Source organism: Mesoplodon densirostris, chromosome 1 (assembly GCF_025265405.1).
Source record: "Mesoplodon densirostris isolate mMesDen1 chromosome 1, mMesDen1 primary haplotype, whole genome shotgun sequence".
NCBI lineage: Eukaryota > Metazoa > Chordata > Mammalia > Artiodactyla > Ziphiidae > Mesoplodon > Mesoplodon densirostris.
Window position 1 is genome coordinate 10,015,720 of NC_082661.1, and position 21,744 is coordinate 10,037,463.

Below are 21,744 nucleotides of genomic sequence, written 5' to 3' on the forward strand. Positions count from 1 at the left end.
ATGCAGAAATGCTCCCAAATCCTGCTTGTTTGACTTAAAGATTAGGAAAGTTCTTTTCATCCATACAATCAGAGCACTCTAGTGATTAGTCCAAACCTCTCATTTTACAGGAATGAGGAAACTTGAGGCCCAGGAAAGGCAAAGTACATTTGTTTAAATACCTCTGCCAAAGAAATGAGGTCAAGGCAGTGCTGCTCAACCACATGTCCCTTTGCGCACTGGTGGGTCTGATAAGTTAGGGGGTACACTGCAAGTGATTTGTTATTAACTCTAAAGCACAGAAGTCTGCGAATGATTTGTAATTTTCATAAAGTAGCCTAATTCAAAAGATGATAAGGTGTCCCCACAGAACATCGTCTGTTACTCATTTTGCACCTGCTGCAGTTTCTGGAAAAGGAAAGCATGGGGCCGAGGGAGATCCAGCAAGTTAGACCACAGACCCTGGGGACTACCTGTCCTCGAGCACGGCTACCGGCTGGGGCTGGGGTGAGGCGCACGGGGGCTGTGGGTGCTCCTCGGCTTCTGCATCACGCCGTGGCCCACACATCAGGGGCTTTTCTGACACTTGTGAGTTCTCAGAGAAGCCCGACACTTCTGCCTTATTCTCCACTCCCTTCGGGTCGTCGCCCCAGGAAATGAGGCTTCTCTGATTGGTTAGATGGGGAAGGCAGCCCCCCGTAGGTCCAGTCTTCCCATGGGCGGGAGTTAAGGTGCTCAAGGTCACTGAGATGAGCTCACCCACAGTGCAGCCCCTCTCCCCGCTGCTGCCTGCATGTAGCAAGCTCGCTGGGGCCAGCCCTTCCCGCCCTTCAGGGCAGCCTGCCCTCGCACACAGCCTGGTGCCGGTGGGAGTTGATTCCGGGCACAGTATGCCGAGCCCCTGGTTGGCTCTTCCTCCAGTCTAGCCTCGCCAGTGATCAAGCTGGCTTCCTTCTCCCTCTCTGACTCCGGCCATCCCCTTCACAACTGATTCAGAATCTGCTGCGACCACTGACTTTCCACACCCCCTGAAAGGAGTTCAGCGCTGAGATCAGGAATGAGGCCCTCTGTGCTCTGGGAAAACTGGCAGAACAGGGCTTCAGAGAGTGAGATATTTTTCAGGAGGAGCTTTTATGAGCCCATGTCCTGCATCTCCTCAGATCTAGAAAAGCACTAAGATCATGAACGGAGACATCTGCTCCTCGTGACCAGCAGCAGCCTTCTGCTGAGACGTGTGTTTGACTGCACGCACCCCCTTCACTGAAATCATATGTAACACTGACCTTCCTCCACCTCTTCGGAGCAGTTCCTCGGAGCTCTCTGAGAGGCTGCCTCCCGGGCTGTAGTCTTCATTTTGCCCCAAGTAAAACCTAACCCACGGGACTTCCCTGGTGGCACAGTGGTTAAGAATCCGCCTGCCAGTGCAGGGGACACGGGTTCGAGCCCTGGTCCGGGAAGATCCCACATGCCGCGAAGCAACTAAGCCCGTGCGCCACAACTATTGAGCCTGCGCTCTAGAGCCCGCAAGCCATAACTACTGAGCCCATGCGCCACAACTACTGAAGCCCGCACACCTAGGGCCCGTATTCCACAATGAGAGAAGCCACCTCAATGAGAAGCCTGTGCACCGCAACGAAGAGTAGCCCCCGCTCGCCACAACTAGAGAAAGCCCGTGCGCAGCAATGAAAACCCAACACTGCCAAAAATAAATAAATAATAAAATAAATAAGTTAAAAAGTTATTAAAAAATAATTTTAAAAAACAACAACTACAACAACAAACCTAACCCACAACTCTCACGTTGTGCATTTTCTTTAAGTCAACAATGGGATGAATAAAAAATATATTTTTAATGGACGCCATAACTGCTCATTTAGGTTGACTCCTGCACTGTGAGATAGATGACCATTCCAGAGCCTTCAGAGAAGGAATTTACATGGTGAGTGATCGGTGCAGAGCAAAGACTCTCAAGTTAATAAGGATATGACAACCTCCATGCTTTAAAAATATAACATGGTATTTCACAGAGAAAGGCACCTCCTCAGAAACTTCTGTGTGGTCTGAGCAGATTAGGTCCAATCTATACTCACAGTCCTAACTTGTCCAAATAATGCTCCCTATATGGATGCCAGCGAGCCTGCTGACCTTGGCAGCCCTGTCACACTCAGCTTTGTATTTTAAATCCAGTGTTAACTCTTTTCTGTGCTCGTTCTGCATTAGAAAAAAGAAAGACCACAATGCTTAAGCAATTCACGCAATAAAGGAAAGAAAATTATTAGTAGGTTCTAAAGAGTTATTGGGGAAAAGGGTGTGTGTGTGTTGGGGGTTGGATAAAACACCAAAGCATCCTTAGTATTCAGCCTGTACTTTGCCGCATGAACTTTTATTTGACTTCAAGGTCAAGGTGTTGGTCCACTCATGAGACTTCATTACCCAGCATAATGAGGGGAGGGCGCAGGCAACTGAATTCCAAAGAAAATTCAAAAACTGTCCTCTAACCAATTTTTTTCAGCAACCCTCATGTGGGTGTTGACCAAACTGTGTGGTTCCCAGCCTCAGTGCTGGGCTTGGAGTGTGACCCCCAAGCCTTCCCTGTAGCTGGAATGAACTCCGTGTCTCCTCCTTCTGTCTGTCTGTCACTGTACTTCAAATGTATGTAGATATTATCACAAGAAAACAGAAATTCATTTAAATGCATTTCTGGCATAATAATTACTTTTGATCATTTGGATGTTTCTTAATGATCAGTTACCAAAAATAAAACTACAATCCCATTAGAGGAGGCATCTGGGTTTCCTGTTTGTTTGTCTGTTTTTAATCTAATAAGATATTTATTGAAGAAGATAAGTAAGATGTGATCACAAAGTGAGATTTCCATAAATGTTATTCATAATAAGTAATCAAATGTCTTTAATGTTGTATACAGGTAGTTTTTTTTGTTTGTTTGTTTGTTTGGTTGTTTTTTTACATTTATATATATTCATTTTCAGATTCTTTTCCATTATAGGTTATTATAAGATACTGAGTAGATTTCCCTGTGATATACAGTAGGTCCTTGTTGTTTTCTTACTTTATGTATAGTAGTGTGTATATGTTAACCCCAAATTCCTAATTTATCCACCATCCCCGTTCCCCAGTATCCTCTTTGGTAACCATAAATTTGTTTTCTAGAGGCATCTGCTTTTACTCACAATAAAGATTTTAAAAATTCTAATAAGCACAAATCAAGGAATTGGGTAGAGGGACTTCCCTGGAGGTCCAGTGGGTGAGACTGCACACTCCCAATGCTCCTAGGTTCACTCCCAGGTCAGGGAACTAGATCCCGCACGCATGCCACAACTAAAATATCTTGTGTGCTGCAACTAAGACCCAGTGCAGGCTAAATAAATAAATTAAAATAAATATGAAAAAAAAAAAAGGAATTGGGTAGAATGTTTAACTGAGAATATGAAGATTTCCTGAATTGTAAGTTAAATCCCACTAGTCATCCATGGAAAAATGCAAATGACAGTTTTGCCCATGTGCTCGGATTATGGGGGTGTTTTTATTTTATTTTGACACCACAAGGGTATTTTGGACAAGAAATAGTGGGAAACATGTTTTTGTTATATTCCTTCTTGATAAGACTTCTAACATATATTAGAATAATTTTCCTCCCTTAGTCAACAAAGTGCAAAACAGAGAACACACTGGAATTTTCCCTTGGTGACTGAAAAATCTTTCAGTGAATTTGGGCCACTCTCTGAAAAAGAAGATGTTACCAATATCACCTACGTGAGACAGAGCTCAAAAATGTGACTAAGTGTTTCTTGTTAGAGCAAGCCTCAGGGATGATCCATTTTGCTGAGATCTGTCTCTCTGTGATCCCACCGGTCTACATGGTGGTGTGGGTGGTGGTGATGAGTCAACATTAGTGGTGGCCAAGCTGGTTCAATGTCAAAAACATAAAGACCATCCTAGTCTCCTTCCCAGCTCTAACACAGCTGCAGTGACGCATTTGGGAAGATTAACTGCTGTCAAAGTTGGCATTTGAGGCTGTAAAAGGACACAAGAGACAGCAAGTGGCTGTGATACAAGCTGCTCTTGAAGAGAAAAGAGAAACAACTCTTGCTCCTAGCATCCTCTCTCTTACTATAATTTTTTTTCTAGAAGGGTCTCCCCACCTCTCCCAAAATAAATGCCAGGTGTTTTTTTGCTGCATTTCCATTTAAAGAAAAAAATTTGATACGGTGGTTTTTCAAAGTTTTCAGGGAGCCAGGGTTAGAAAATTTCATATAAAGAATTATTAACTAACAGGAGGTTGGGCTGATGGGGGATTGGCTTCTACAGGAGATGTGGGAAATGAAGGGCAGTGATCCCTGGAGATGGAAAGTAACAGAGTAAGCCCTGCTCTTGCCCCAGCTTAAGGCCTGGAGAAAATGGCCCAGGGTGGGGAACCCAGCTGGAGCCAGATAGTCTCCCTGACTTAAGGAGATGGAGCTGGGTGCTGGTGGGGGGGTGACCAAGGCATGTAAAGTTCCCAAGGCAGAGCACCAAGAAGTGAAAGCTGGGCAAAGAGAGAACTTGGAGTTGTACAAAACACTGATCGGCACATATATGTATGGAAACCACATGGGACTAGGTACAGACCACCTGAAAAGCTTAGAGGGAAGAATCCTTAAAGCTAATACAGGGCTGGGAATAGTTCCCATTCCTACCAACCAGAGTGGAAAACCTCATAATTCATGGGACGTCTGTTAGAGTACTAAGAAGGGTGTTACCTCAGTAGTGGAGAAAATTAACCCTAGACTAAACACTGCTCTGGTCTCACCTTAAAAGCAAAACCCAAAAGGATTAAGCTGATCCAAATGACTGCATCCCAGAGCAAAGTTCAAGAATATTTATAGGAATACAAAAATATCCAGAATCTGAAAGCTTAAAGTCCACAGTGCCTGGCATTCAAAGAAGCAGGAAAATAGACCCAGACTGAAAAGAAAACTCAGTTAATCAAAGTCAACCCAGAAATTGTGCAGATAACAGAATTAGTACACAAGGACTTTTAAAAAAGTAAATAACTGTATTCCATATGCTCAGGAGGCTAGATGAAGGATTGAGCACGGTAAGTACAGACATGGAAGATATAAAAAAGACCAAATGAAACTTCTAGAGATGAAAACTACAATGCCTGAAATGAAAAACACACTGGGAGGGATTAATAACAGATTAGTCATTACAGAGAAAAAGATAAGTGAACTTGAAGACATAGCAGTAGAAACTCCCCAAAATGAAACACAAAGAGAAAAAGACTTAAAAAAAAAAAAAAAAAAGAACAGATCATCAGTGAGCTATCAGACAACTTCAAGCAGCTTAATGTATATGTAGTCAGAGTCCCCAAAGGTGGCAGAGACATTTAAAAAAAACAGTTGAAGAAATAATGGTTGCAAAATTTCCAACGATGATGCAAACTGTAAACCCACAAATCCAAGAATCTAACTTCTAGCACAGGAAACAAGAAGAAATTTACACCAAGGCATATCATAACCAAATTGCTTAAAACCAGTGAAAAAATAAAAAACATTAAAATCAGCTGGAGGAAAAAAAAGACAGAAGAACAAACTTAAGGATGACATCAGATTTTGGAAACAATGCAAGCTAGAATACAGTGGGATATCTTTAAAGCAATAAAAGAAAAAAAAACTGTCCAACTAAGGACTCTTTGCACAGTGAAAATATCTTTCTAAAACACAGATGAGGGGCTTCCCTGGTGGCACAGTGGTTGAGAATCTGCCTGCTAATGCAGGGGACACAGGTTCGAGCCCTGGGCTGGGAGGATCCCACATGCCGCGGAGCAACTAGGCCCGTGAGCTACAACTACTGAGCCTGCGCGTCTGGAGCCTGTGCTCCGCAACAAGAGAGGCCGCGATAGTGAGAGGCCCACGCACTGCGATGAAGAGTGGCCCCCGCTTGCCACAACTGGAGGAAGCCCTCGCACAGAAACGAAGACCCAACACAGCAAAAATAAATAAATTAATTAATAAATGCCTACCCCCAACATCTAAAAAAAATAAAATAAAAAAATAAAATAAAATAAAATAAAACACAGATGAAATGAAGTTTTTTTTCAGGGACTTCCCTAGTGGCACAGTTAAGAATCTGCCTGCCAACGCAGGGGCCACGGGTTTGAGCCCTGGTCTGGGAAGATCCCACATGCCGCGGAGCAACTAAGCCCGTGTGCCACAACTACTGAGCCTGTGCTCTAGAGCCTGTGAGCCACAACTACTGAGCCCTCATGCCACAACTACTGAAGCCCAGGTGCCTAGAGCCCATGCTCCACAAGAGAAGCCACCGTAATGAGAAGCCTGTGCACTGCAATGAAGAATAGCCCCCTCTCGCCGCAACTAGAGAAAGCCCCCGCACAGCAACGAAGACCCAACTCAGCCAAAAATAAATAAATAAAATAAATAAATTAAAAAATATATATATATATATAAAACACAAAAACTGATAAAAGCAGAAGTGGACAAATCTACAATTATAACCTAATAGTTCCATACCCTTTTCTCAATAATTTATTCAACAAGTAGATAGAAAATCAGTACAGATATAGAAGACTGGAACTACACTATCAACCAACCTGACCTAATTGACATTTATTAAACACTATTCGATAGTGGCAGAATTACATTCTTTTCAATTGCAAATGAAACATTTATAAGACAGACCATATTCTACACATTAAAAAAAACTCAATAAATTTTAAAATATTAAATTATTCAGAGGGCATTATCCGGCTACAATAGAATTAAATTAGAAATCAATAAGAGAAAGATATCTGGAAAATCCTCAACTATTTGGAAATTAAATAATACACTTCTAAATAGCCTGTGAGTCAAAGAACAAATTAAACGGATAATTAGAAAGTATTTGAACAAAATGAAAATGAAAACACAAATATCAAAATGTGTCAGATGCAGTTAAAGCAACATTTAGAGTAACTTTTAATGCTCTAAAATACCTATATTTAAAAAGAAGGACTCAAATAAATGACCTCAACTTCTACTTTAAGAAACTATAGAAACACTGGTTACACAACAACGTGTGATACTTAACACCACTGAACTGTACTTAAAATTGGTTAAGATGATAAATTGTATGCTTTGCCTTTTTAAACCCCATAAAAAATAATTGAAAAAAAAACAAGTAGCAGAGTTGATTAAAAGAAACCAAATACCAAAGTATACCTACCGTTCAATACCATTTATATGAAATTCAAGAACTGGCAAGACTAATCAGTGGTGGTAGAAGTCAGAATAGTTGTTATTCTTGGGCAGAGGTATGGACTGGGAACTGACATGAGAGAATGTTCTGGGGTAATGGAAATAGATCTGTGCATGATTACACAGGGGTATAGGCATGTAAACATTCAACAAGCTCAGATGTATAAGCTTATGGTACGTATTTTATACCAATTTAAAAAAGGTAATAGAAAAAAAAAAAACTATGAAGACAGTTAAAAGACACATGGTTGCCCCTGGAGAGAAGGAGGGAGGGATGAATAGGTGGAACACGGGAGATTTTTAAGGCAGTGAAACTATGCTGTGTGACCTTGTAATGGTGGATACATGACATTATGCATTTTTCAAACCCATAGAATGTATAATACGATGAGTGAACCTTAATGTAAAGTATAGACTTTAGTTAAGAATGTATCGATATTGGTACATTAATTGTAACGAATGTACCACACTAATGCAAAATCTTAATAATAGGGGAAACTACTGTACAGAGGAGGGAGAGATTTTGGGAGCTCTCTGTACTAAGTTTTTCTGTAAAACCACTCTAAAAATAGTTCATTAATTATTTAAATATATTATATTTATACAAATAAGTTATTTAAGTTTTTTGTATTTAAATATATATAGAAAAGTCTGAGGGAAACACACTAATATTTTAAAAACAGTTGTCTGTAGATGGTGGGAGTATCAGTGACGTTTTCCCCCTCTACTTTCTACTTTTCTCTATTTTCCAAGTACTGTCTCTGAATGGAACAATGCTCCGCTTCTCTGCTTCTTAAAGGTTCTGTTGAAACCAGATGAGCAGAAAGCAGACACACACCTAATTCAGCACATGACCTTCTTTTCCAGCCAGTGTCAAAAGTCAGGGAGCTCCTCCTTTTCTCCCTCCCTCCCACTCTTCTCTCCGTGTTTACTTCCTGCCAGAGATAAATAATGAGTGAGAAGCAGGACAGGCTGGTGGAAGCTGCAACCGGCCCTGCCTGACACACCCTGCCTTGGCAGGAGCCTGTGAATAGAACCCGGACTTCACAAAACTTTGTTTGGAAGAAACAGCATCTACTGCTTAGGAAACATGGGGCCCAGTCATGAAGCGCTGGCCCCGGCCACTGCTCTTAAAACCGATCAGATCTTTTGCTTTTTCTTTTTTCTGGGTCTGAGAACTGACCTTCTTTGTAGGGAAATTAAACTTTGAAAACAGACTGGGGTTTGCTTTCTAATTATGGAGACCACAAGGCAAATCTTTGCAGGCACCTGTAAGAACTCAGCGTAATGCCTACGGGCCTGGGCTTTGGATGGCATCAAACCAAGTTGGATTCTAGTCCTCACCATGCTACGTTTTGTCTGTGTGACCTGGAGCTGGTTCCTTAACCTCCCAGAACCTCAGTTTCCTTATATAGCCCCTCAGGTCATCTGCATTCATCCACACAGAGCTGCTGGATGAGGTATGCGTTTCAGCCCTGAGTCCAATGCCCAGCATGCAGTGGACTTAGTTTGAAAATAACTGATAAGGGAAAAGAATCTGAAAAAGAATATATATATTCTGAATATATATATATTCTGAGTCACTTTGCTGTACACCTGAAACTAACACAACATTGTAAATAAACTACACTTCAACAAAAAATAAAATAAAAATAAAAAAATATTTTTAAAAAAATCAGTACCTTTATAAACTAAAAAAAGAAAAGAAAATGACCATGGGAGGCAAGGTATAAGAAACATTCTTACCTTTCATTTGCAGCCTACTATTTCTTTTTTTTCAAACCGTTTTTCTACCTTCCTTAGGTGTTCCCTACCCAAACACCAAGGATTTTTTGTTCTAAGTTTGTAGATTTGAAAGATCCAAGAGGTTGAGCTTAATGAATGTGCTACATCTCCTATTTTCCACATTTAAAGAAGTTCTGAAATTTAAGAGGCTAGTAAGTCTAGTCCTTCCTAAATTCTGTTTCCTACAGATCTATAATAATTATACCTCTTCCATCTGCCTGGGACCACCTTCTTTCCCCACAATCCCCTACTTCTACTCAGTTTTGAAGCCCCAGCTACAAGGCCATCTCCTCTGGAGGATGCTCCTTCTTTGCTCAGCGAGTCTGCCTATAGCATGTAGCTTCTTCTAGAATTATTCATCTACATGTCTTTCTCTACAACTGGACCAACATGTCCTGTTCATCTTTGTACCTCTGGCCTCAAGCCCAGAGCTTGCCCTGTGGTGAGCTGTGGGTCCATGTTTGTTAAATGGGCTAAGAAACCTGTCCCTCCTCCAAGGAAATTCAGGCGTTTAAGGTGTTGGGTGTTAAGATTCTGCACCAGAAATTCTGATGTGTGGGTATTTTTTTCCCCACACCAAAAAGCAGTTCTCCAACACTAGCTCGGAGTCCTACAATTCAGCTCCATTCTGACACGACCTGGAGGTACATTACATAGCATCAGACCACACAGGCTAAGGGCTCCATCCCACAGGACTGCTCCCGCCACCCCAATAAGTCCAGATTGTTACCTGAGCTTCTGACCAACTGGCTATAAATCAGAGGTTCCCTTGACCCCCTCCTCGGGTTTAATTAATTTGCTAGAGTGGTTCACAGAACTCAGAGAAACATTTTACTTCTAGATCCCCAGTTTATTACAAAAGGATATAACTCAATGGAGGACGTGCATAAAGCAAGGTATAGGGAGAGAGTGAGGGGCCTCCATGCCCTCTGAGCTTCCCACTCGCTTTGAATCCATGTGTCCACCACCTCAGAGGCCCTCTGAACCGTCTTTGTGGGGTTTTAAGGAGGCTTCATTACATAGGCATGACTGATTAAAATCAGTGGCCACTGGTGATCAATTCAACCTCCAGCCCCTTTCCACACACCCCCACCCCCAGAGGTCAGGGAGGTAACACGGAAAGTTCCAACCCTCCAATCACAGGGTTGGTTCCCCTGGCAACCAGCCCCCATTTTTAAGTGCTTTCCAAAAGTCACGTCATTAGCATAACAAAAGACACCTTTATTTCTCTCATCACTTAGGAAATTCCCAAGGTTTTAGGAGCTCAGTGCCAGGACTGGGATGAAGACCAAATATATGTTCCTTATTATAAATCACAATATCACAGGTATATAGCAGGAAATGAGCTATCCCTGAAGCACAAAAGAGAACCCTGCTTTTCTCTCAAAGATGGCGGGCCATCCTACGTTTCCCCCAGTTTGAGACAGGGTTTGTGATGGTCACCATGCTATCTTGCCAGATTGGTACCTGGTAGCAACAGGATACCCTCCTGGACACCGGGTCTGTGACTTACGGAACTCAGCAGATAGACCTGTTCAGGCCAGTTTTTCATATCTCAGCAAATGGCCCCCTTTACCCAACTGCTCAAGCCCAGACTCTGGGAGCCATCCTTGATTCTTCTCTCCCTCCTTCTAAATCCCATCCATCCGCAAGTTCTGGCATCTCTAGCTCCAAAATATCCAAAATATTCAAAGCTGCATATGTTTCTCCATCTCCACTGTTATCACCTTAGTCCTTGCATCATCAGTGGGCCAGTATCACCCCCAGAGGGGTGAAAATTGGCTCTCAGGAGGCAGAAAAAGAAAATCATAGATACTACAATGGTTTGTGGCCCTCCAAAGACCACAATACATAAACATATGCACTATATCTATGGTACTGAAATTTCTTGGGGAGGGGAAGGCAATTTGGAATAAAATATCTACAAAGGTTCCCGTGGGAGGGCAGGGACAGGAAGACAATGAAAACAAGGGTTCCCGTGGGAGGGCAGGGAAAGGAAGACAATGAAAACAAGGCTGGGAATCCCTGCCCTAGTTCCAGGCACCCCTTCCTCTTTCAGGGACCTGCAGTGACCTCTCCTCTGACTTCCTGGCCTCCAGTCTTGCTCCCTTGCATTCTCCATACAGCAACCAGAGAGGTCCTGTTGAAACACATATCGGTTCACGTCAACTAAATCTGGGTGTCTCACCATGGCCAGCCCTCAAGGCCCTAGTCTGGCTGATCTGGCCCCTGTCCACCTCTCGCTCGCTCATCAGTCTCCGCCTGTTTCTCTAACACACTACATTCATTCCTCCCTCACGTCCTTGGCACCGCCTGTCCCTCTACCTGGATCTTCCCATGCCTGCCTCCTTTTTGTCATTCCAGACTTAGTGCAAATATCACTCCCTTCCTTGACCATCTAGTCCAATGGTTCTCAAACCTTAGGGTGTAAGGGAACACCTGGAGGGCTCACCCCAGAGTCTGGGGAAGGGCCCAAGACTTAGCATTTCTGTCAAGTTCCCATCTGGTGCTCAGCCTGCAGATCTGGGAACCCCACTTTGAGAACCACTGATCTAATCCAAACTAGTCACTCCCTTCTCTGTTCCTGTCAATCACAACACCAAGTTGGTGTCTTTCAGAGCCGTGACATTACCTGAAAGTGTCTGTCTTCCTTCTGTTCCATGTCTGACTTCCTCACTACAACCTACTTCCCAACTGGAGCAGAAACCCCAGGGCTTCTAGTGTTATTGGCTGTGTCCCCAGTGCCTCGCACAATGGATTCCCAATAGATATTTATGGAAAGAAAAACATAGATGAGAGAAAGGGAGGGGGCAGGAGCTTAACATATGTTAATTATCCCTGATTTCTGAGCCTTCACTATAAACTTCACAGACGAGCAAACAAAAGGTCGCTATGGTTATTGGCCTGAGGGTAAGCCCTGGGTCAGTGTTTCCCACAGTTTATCATGAGAGTCACATGGTCTTCTTATTAAAAACAGATTTTGTGGTCTCACCCCAAATCTACTGGATCAGACTCTTCAAGGGAGGGGTCAGGAAATGGGGTACTTTAACACGTGATAAGGTGAACCTGGCAGTCGATCACTATTCACAAATGTCCCTGCTGGAAAGAATCACCCTGGGTGTTTATTAAAAACATAGATTCCTTGGCTCCACATCTAGTGATTCTGATTCAGAAGGACCAGAAAGGGGGCTAAGAATTTATATAGTTAACGGACATCCGGGTAAATCTTATGATCTGGGAAGTGTGGAAAACACTGTCCCATATGATTTCATTTACCGTCCTACACCCCAACCCGATCTGTTCCTGCGTTCTTAAATATAGTTTTAAAGTCACACACACACACACACACACACACACACACACACACACAGCAGCACTGGAATGAGCCAATCTATCTGAGAATAACTGTGTAAATAACTGAAACCTCCATGAGGGTATCATAGCATTTGGGGCCATAAGGCTCCATCATCGGGCCATTAAACTGTCACCCCTCCCCATGCCAGGGGTCAGCTTACATAAAGACCACACCAGCAGGGTTCCTAGTAAGCTGGATGGTCCTTCCTTCAATGTGCCTAAAATTGATCACAGTTTCCCTATAGCAGCTCTCATCTTGGACGTCCCAGTTTCTAATGTTGGACCTTTCTTTTGGGTTCTTGGTCCAGAACCTTAGCATCTTCTTAGACTCCACCTCCTCTGCCTGCACCCAGGCTATCTCCAGGTTCTGTAAGTTTGAAACTGAGGAGGACCCTGTGGGCCCTTCCAAGGTACAAGCCCTTCCCTTGTCCCCGCTTCTTGTTTGACCTTCCCTGAGTTCCAAAGAGCAGACTCAAGCAGTTAATGATTAGGACAATAGAGTTACAGGACTCCTGGTTCCTCCTGAAGGGATATAAATAACAATATCCTGGTGGAGGTTGGTGACTACATGCTGACCACAAGCATGTAGACCCCAGACTGGTTGGAACCAGAAGGTTGATGGCTGAGATTCCACAAACATCACCCTGTTACTTTACCATCAACCAACGAAAAAAATGTTCATGAGCTGATCAGACACCTTGCAACCCTTACCCCTAATATTGTCTTTAAAAACCCTTCCCTGAAAGCCATCAGGGAGTTTAGAGCTTTTGAGCATTAGCTGCCTGTTCTCCTTGCTTGGTGCCCTGCAACAAACCCTGTACTTTCCTTCACCACAACCCAGTGTCAGTAGATTGGCTTTGCTGCACGTGGGCAAGCGGACCAGAGTTCAGTTCAGTAACAGGTTCTACCTTGGGGGTGATTTCCCAGACACCATCCTTTTACTACAAGAGCATCCCTTACTGTCCTTCCAGCCTACCTGCTCCAGTGCATTAATCCAGGCTCTAAGCTCCCGCATAAACCCTTGTTTAAATACAAACCAACCAACCACAAAGCGCTTCCCCAGCTTCCTCTTTCCTGCAGGATAAAATCTCAGTCCCTTCCCTGACCTCCAAGTTCTCAACCTGGCCTCATTTCTCCAACCTCGTTTTTAGTGAACATCCACCACCAGGTCTGGGCTCACTTCCTACTCTGCTTCAGAGAGGTCCAATTCAGGAATTCTTCCCCTACCTGGAACGGCCTCTACAGCCATCCCCTTTGGTTCAAGTCCCCCCTCCCCCCACCCCCAGGAGACTCTCCTGTCTAACCCAGCCCTCAGCAAAGGTGTCTTCCTCTGGACCCCAACAGCATGGAGCCATGGCACCCACACAGCTCTCTGGCATCATGCAGTGCTTCTCAAGCGTGGTCCCTGGACAAGCAGCATCAGCGTCACCTGGGAACTCATCAGAAATTCTCATTCTCAGGCCTGGCCCCAGACCTACCAAATCAGAATCTCTAGAGGATGGGTCCAGCGACCTGTGTATTAACCAGCCTTGCAGGTGATCCTGATGCCTGCTCACCTCTGACAGCCAGTGGAGAACAGTTAAGACTCTTGGCTGTTGAGTTTCCACTCCTCCTTCAGTGACAAGGGTGCCAGAAAGTCACCCACGAATCACTTAGGGTCACTCCCTGAGAAAGGTGTGTCATCTCTGAAATAGTGCCTGGCACCCTCCTTGAGAGAATGAGCAAGTATGATATTGAAGCACAGGAAATGGCCACTATCCAACATTTTTTTAACCTACAAAAACAGTAATTTCCTCTGGTGCAACCTAATGGCTTCATTATCTGGGGAAAGGTTGTATGATAAGATCCATTTTGTTCTGAGGGTTTAAAAGGCAAGGGCAGCAGCAGCATAGCACAGGGAGATCAGCTGGGTGCTTTGTGATGACCTAGAGGGGTGGGATAGGGAGGGAGGCTCAAGGGGGAGGGGATATGGGGACACATGCATGCATGTGGCTGATTCACTTTGGTGTACAACAGAATCTAACACAGTATTGTGAAGCAATTATACTCCAATAAAGACCTATTGAAAAAAAAAATAAAGGCAAGGGCTGTTGGTATCCAAGGAGGGAAAGGCTCTGGGAAACTGGACAGTGGAGCTGGAACCTGTCCAGTCGCAAGTTTCCAGGGCAGCTGTGCTCGAGGGTGGACATCGCTGAGCAGGGCGAAGCTTGTCAGAGGAGGGCGGGATCATACTCTCACAGGAGCCCAGGGACTTGCGCAGGGTGGGGCACCTGGAAGGAGGGGCACCTGGGAGGCACTGCCCATCCTCTGCACGGGTTTGGCCAATGCAGGGCTAAGTTACAACAGCGACACCGTGTGGCAACTGGAAAGCAAAGCAGCTAAACTGAGGGGACTCCCTACTGGATGAAGAACTAACCTCTCTGGGGATGTATGAAGCCTGTTCTTGTGTATTCAGAGGGAAGAGGAGCTTCCAGGGGGAAACGATGGCCTTTTTACCACTAGGGCTTTGATGGCATAGTGCTCCAAGCCTCGGTTTCCTCCTCTGGAGAGTAGAGATCACATCTGCGCAGAGGGACAATCTTGGGCAGTATTAACATGTGCATTTCTCCTTATAGTCTTCCCTTGCCTCCTGGTCCAGCAGGCCCACTGCAGACCTTTCTGTGTTTTCTCTCTGGAGCTTGTCCAAGTAGAAAACAGAAACAGTTTGAGGGCAATTGGTCCTTCCATCTTTTGTAAAAATCTGTAGTACGTCCTTTGAAGAGAAAATGCTGCCTATCCATTGAGGTAAAAGGAGACCGCAAGTGCATTTTAGGATGATGAGGAGGGAGCATGGAAAGGTCCTAGGAAGTAGGGAACGTCCGGGACTCCCTCCCTGCTTCCTGAGCATGTCCTCAGGCTCACGGGGGAGATGATCCCAGAGGACTGAAGGGAATGACCGTGGGCTCCCAGCCTCACCAAAGACCCCCATGTGCCAAGTGTATCGTGAAAGCAGCACAGTCATAGGGCCGGAGAGACAGTGTGGCCTGAGACGTGGACATCTCAGTGGTGATGGGGTGGGAAGGGGACAGATGATGGCCTCGATACACCAGGTCAGGAGAGGGGTTCCCAAGGATGGCTGACATGGGCATTCCCACCAGCCTGGCCAAGTAAGGACTCAGAATCAGAAATGAATTGATTTAAAGAAAATAAAATTTTATTTAGCAGGCATAGAGCATTTGGCATAGTTTCTAGTGCCTGTCTGCAAAATAAACGTCAAATCCTAGTCAAATGCTGTCATTGTTGTGGATGCCAAGGGTGGCATGCGCCACTGAAATAGCACACAGGGGACCCCATGCTCGCCCTCTCTTCCTGTAAACATCCCGACTCCCCGGCCTCCTCTTGCTAGTTTCTGAGTTAGTTAGTGCAGGGCCTTGCACAATAGACATGGGCACATTTACGGAGGAGAGTCATGTTTTTAACTGTGAACAGGAAGTTGCTTTTTTGAACTTGCTCTTAGAAGGCACCTCATGTGCAATTTGCCTGCCAATGAGAGACAATTCTTCTTCAAGGGAAAGATAATTGATTAAAGCTGAGGAAGAAGAAACGAAAGAACTTTGAGCTGCTGTTACTCCCCAGGCCAGCTGGGATACCGGCCCCAAGTAATTCCCAAACCTATCCAGGAGTCCCAGAACCTCACAAGGATGGGGATGGAAGAGCTGGACCTTGGGTCTCAGCCAGCAGTGACTTTGCTTGTGTAGGATTCCAGATTATTAGACTCATATCACCAGGAGCCAGTTTAGACTGTCATCCAGTCTAGTTAGAGCCAAATATTAAACGCTTTGTCCTGCTACCCTGATAGAAAAGTGCATGAAGGTGGAACAGCCATGGGGTTCTGGGAGGGAAAGGAGGCCCCCATTTTACAAAGAATTGAGATCAAAGGTGCCATTCAAGTCATAGTCTGTGCCTCTCTCCACAAAAAAGTATCCTCTGCCCCGAAGGATCAGCATTGCCCTAAGGAAATCCAATGTTCATGCCAAGAGGTTCAAAGAGCCTCTCCTCTAGAAACCGCATAACTGAAGCCCCCCCAGAAAGTGACACCAGCCGTCGTGGAAATTCCTGCCACCAGGGGCCGCTCTTACTCACCCATGACCCTCCAAGCAAAAACTACTGCTTAAACTCGACGTGAAAAGTGATTGCAAAGAGTTTGAGACCTGAAGTCAATGATGGGGGATTTGGGGGGCGGGGTGTGTACCCCTCAATTTTGCATTTTTGCTCCTTGAAGCTTTTGTTCATTTGTTCCTTTAAGGCCTGTAACTACAGCCTCCCAGAAGTTGGGCTTCAATTTATTTGTTCAGGAGGGTTTTTCTGACTAGATCATGTGCTGAACCCACAGGCAATTATTAATTGCCACCAGTGTTCCTGACCAATGTCCGTTCTGGGGACAGAATGTTCACATCTGTTCGCCCTCTGCTTGTGACTGACCCCAAAACTGTGGCTGCTGAACACTACGTGGGGAAAGTCGATTGGATTCCTTCCCAATAGCCCTAGCGGGGAAATCAGGACCTGCCTGCGGGTCAAAACGAGGGACTACTGACCAGTGGGCCGCACCTGCACTGGCCACGTTCCACTGTGGCAGTGTGGCCTTGTTGATTTCTGGAATTCATGCACAGTCTCCCTAAGACTCGGTGACTGTTCTTTGACTCCCCTGTCTCATCCTCCAGTGCCCACCTCGGCTTCCGTGCTAGAATACAGACCCCAACTTTGCCACAGATTAGTCACCCCTGTTAAGCCCCTTGGCAGCCTTGATCTTGTTTATTGTAAACTCTGACGATGAGGGTAAAAGACCTGCGTGCTGTGGAATGCAAGCCTATCATTACTAATTTCATCCCTGGGCAGGAAAACAGTACTTTTCCAATCATGCGTCTGGGCAATCACAAAGAGGTCTAGGAACCACAGCTTGGATCACCTCACCGCGGAGGACCACATCCTGGATTTTAGGGTAAATTTTCCAAAGTAAACAGAGCAAAACAAACTCTGAACAGGCAGCGAGCTGGCCATGCCTTGGGCTGGGTCAGTCCTCCAGACCTGGTCCTACCTGGGCAGATCTCTGTGGTCATTGCTTCTGGGCTTCTCCTCCGGCTTCCATTCTGCACTCTGACTGTTCCCAGGCCGTTCCACGGATCCTGGACTCCGAGCCAAAGAAGTCCTCTGAGCGACAAGAAAGAAAAATTGGAAAGGAAATCAAAGAAGAGTCTTTGAAAACACAGAGACTTTATCAGTGGGCCACTGACCACAACATTCCAAGGGCCAGGTTTTTGGTTTGCTTTACCGTCCATCTGAGCACCAGCTCTGTGCCAGGCGCTGAGCAAGGCTTTGGGGACACACGGTGGGCAAAGCGACCGTGGCCCCTGCTCCCACCCAGTGGAGGAGAAACACAGTAAACCAGAGATTTCCAGCTGAGTAGGTTGACTGTTTTAGTAAGAAGCTGAGACTAGGAAACACATTATACTTTGGGGGTCGTCTGCTCCCTGGAGAAAGTGGGATATTGAATCTGAGATCTTAAAGTGTCTCGTCTGGGGCACTGCCTAGATGAAAACACACTTCCTTCCCCTGTCTCATGGTTCTGCACACCAGAATTCAGCTGGAAACCTGAAAAAAAGAAAACAACTGAAGGAAGAAAATGAGGGACCCTGGGAAACTTAGGGCCCCTCACTGAGGTCCTGACCATTCTGAGAGTTGGTCATCTCTTCTTAAAGCCCCGCAATAAGGTTGTCTGCTGTTCAGTTGATTTTTTAAACCAAGATGCAAACATTTAGAGCACAGTCAAAACTTCAAATCACAGGACAGAAAGAGATGAGATGTTTTTAAAACTCAATTTAAACTGTGCTCATTTAAGTCAGATACAAATATCAGAAATGGGGAAAGGGCTTTCAGGAACCCCCATAAGTATTCCCCAAAGCCGTGGTTGTCTTTTTTTTTTTTTTTTTTTTTTTTGCGGTACATGGGCCTCTCACCGCTGTGGCCTCTCCCGTTGCGGAGCACAGGCTCCGGACGCACAGGCTCAGCGGCCATGGCTCACGGGCCCAGCCACTCCGTGGCATGTGGGATCTTCCCGGACCGGGGCACGAACCCGTGTCCCCTGCATCGGCAGGTGGACTCTCAACCACTGCGCCACCAAGGAAGCCCCGTGGTTGTCTTTTATTTGTCTTCCCAGCAGTGTTCCTGAACCCCCCTCCCTGAAACAACACACACATCTTTCTTTGGGGCCAGATCTGCCTTCTTCTAAAGACCTGTTCCACGCATACCCTCCGTCCCTGAGGTTCTCGTGGAAACGCCAGTCCTAGTGCTCCACACTCCCGCCTATCGGGATGTACACAAGACTCAACTTAAGAACAGGCCCTTCCTCAGGGCTCCCCAAAGAGCAAGAGGGACGGAACTCTGGCGGCTGGTCCTGTAGAATATGAATGCAAGGGTTACTGGCAGCCTGTCCCCAGCCATTGTGGAGGAAGGCAGCCTGCAGCAGGAGAGCAGAGCCAGCAGGTAGAGAAACGCCGAGATGAGGTGCTTCCCCATCGGGTGCATTTCTCTGAACAGTTGACTGTTTGTGTTCACCCAGCTGTGTCCAGAGGGAAAATATAAAAGATGCTTCAGCTCCCAGGGACCTATATATTCCAGTGCTAACAGGAATACCACAATTAGGAAAATCTTCATTCACTTTTTTTTTTTTTTTTTTTTTTTGTGGTACGCGGGCCTCTCACTGTTGTGGCCTCTCCCGTTGCGGAGCACAGGCTCCAGACCCGCAGGCTCAGCGGCCATGACTCACGGGCCCAGCCTCTCCGCGGCATGTGGGATCTTCCCGGACCGGGGCACGAACCCTTGTCCCCTGCATTGGCAGGCAGACTCTCAACCACTGTGCCACCAGGGAAGCCCTTCATTCACTTTTGCTGAGACAGAATGGGGGGAAAATAATAACACAACGATAATAATAGCATCTGTTTACTGAGCATGTACCAGGCGCTGGGCCAGGAGCTTTCTATTCAACCTTCACCACAATCTCATGAGGAAGATGCTATTTTTGTCCCTGCTTTAGAACAGAGGCTTTGAGAGGTTAAGTATTTGGCCAAGATCACACAGCAGTGGAGTCTGGATGGACCTAATTCTCTCTGACCCCAAAGCCAAGGAAAGGCAGCTCTATTCTATGCCTTCAATGGAGGCAAACAACTGGGGTTGATTCCTCACCTAAGGGGGGCCTGCGGACCCCAGGTTGGCTTGATCTCCATGCTGGCTGAACCATTCCCTGTAACGAGCGCCGCTGCCCTGTCCTGTGGGCCTCTGTCTCCTGATCTGTGACTCCAGGACAACAATCATCCTCTAGGGCAGTATCAAGACAGTACAAACTTCAAATCACGGTAAATTCAAACTCCAAGTGTTCCTGACTCTTCTGAGGAAGGTTCTTTATCTGTACAATATTACTACCTTGTGTTCATGGTTTACAATTTTTACTTTGATGACTCCGGAATCACAGTACAGAGTGAGTGACATTTTCATATCAGGGTCCTGAGTTTTTAACATTGTAACCCAATTCCTACTTGTCTAACTGTCATGCAGGCCTCAGCTCCAAACACCTTCCGCAGCCAGGCTTCCCTTTCAATCACCCCATTATCTGCAAATAATTTAACGGATAAATCTCCTGCTCTTTATCCCACGATCAAGGTGAAGAAGTTCTGGAAAGACACTGACATGTCTAACAGCTCAGACAGATGCAAACAACAGATGTAATAGAGGGGCAGATCTCTGCTCTGACTAAAGGGGGGAGGGGACCACGTGCTGAATTTCCTCAGGCAAAGGAAGTATAACAAGGGCTCAGATTTGTCTTTGAAGAAGGAAATAGGATAGACCTTTCTCACTTGTCAGGGCCACCTCTCCTAATAAAGAGCTAATCTGCAGTTCTCTCCAGCAAAAACATCCCTGGATGGAGTCAAAATAAAGACAATAGTACTACCCATGGGAATGGCACACTGCACTTTGCAAAGTTATTTCACATCCTCCGAGTCTTACAAAATCCCTGTGTGCTAAACAGGCAGGTAAAATAATGTTTTCCATTTTTTCAGATGAGAAACAGAAGGTTAAGTGGCTTGGCCAGGTCTCCGGCCTTGAAGTCCAATACTCTTTTCACAGTAATAATGACACCCAACGCCTATATAGCACATTTTCTGGTATAACAATAGTAGCAAACTTATCACTGTAATCACTTTCTATGTGCCACGTACAGGTAACCCCTGCTTTTCATGTTTGCTTTACGTAATTTCTTTATTACAAAAGACCTGTACATGTTTTCTCTAACCAAAAGAGATCCCAAGAGGATTTTTGCTTTTATGAAAAGAGGCAAAAAGCAAAAACAGCATTCAGTGTTTGTTTTGCAGCAAAGCCGGTATGGAGGCAGCGAGAACCCCCAGCAGCAGCAAGAGGGGCCCCGCCAAGCTCCTTCCCCAGGAACCACACTCAGCATCACAGCATCAAGTCTCCATAGCTTTGAAATGCGCCTGTGAGCATCTGTGCTTTATTCAATTTATTCTGTGCATCCATTAGCAAGAGATGTCCTAAGGTAATCGCTTCTTTGCTTTAAGCCATTTCAGCTTACAAAAGGTTTCCTAAGAATGCTCTACTTTCAGATAGCAGATAGCTGGGGAAATCTGTACTATTCTTTTAAGTGTTTAACATATTTATAAACTCCTTCAATTCTTACAACAATCCTATTTTACTGATACAATCACAGCACAGAGAGGTTAAGCCACTTGCCCGAAATCACACAGCTTGCAAGTGGTGAAGCCAGGACTTGGACCGAGACGGTTTGGCTCTAGAATCTGTGCCCTTGACCCCTCCCTACTTTATGCTGCCTCACCAAGCAGTGGAAATAGTTGCCTATGATTCCTGCCATCTTCCTGCCATGCTCAGAGGAACTACAACAACTGGACATTTATGAACAATGTGATACAGAGGCCTAGAGTCAATGCCTAGAATAGCCTTGGCACAGAGAGGCATTCCAGAAATACTTGTTGAATGTATGAAAAGTAGATTTTTCCCGTTTAGTCTGGTAGCCACTTCTGCAAATCGAGGGAAGCACACTCAGTCCTTGGAGCTCTTGCTTCGCCACATTTCCTACAGTGTCTTTGAGTCCACCATCCCCCCGCCCAACCCCTGTCCAGTTTCCCCATCCTTGCAACAGTACTAAACCCTGTTGCTTACAGGATTCCAAGGGGTCTGTTGTGTCAACAGGTGTCACTACAAATAGCATACATTTCTAAAGTTACCCCTTACACTTCTAAATAGCAGCCTGGAAAAAAAAAACATTGGCAATCCTCCACATGACAAACTGACTTTTCAAATTGCT

General features: G+C 45.3%; 1 protein-coding gene across 1 annotated transcript in view; it reads right to left on the reverse strand.

Annotated features, from left to right (window-relative positions):
• TACC2 (transforming acidic coiled-coil containing protein 2) overlaps nt 1-21,744 on the reverse strand; it is a 181,545-nt gene that overhangs the window by 148,843 nt on the left and 10,958 nt on the right. The window contains exon 3 of the mRNA XM_060098683.1: nt 17,449-17,561. Coding sequence (XP_059954666.1) covers nt 17,449-17,561 — 113 coding nt within the window. The remainder of the gene's footprint in view (nt 1-17,448; nt 17,562-21,744) is intronic.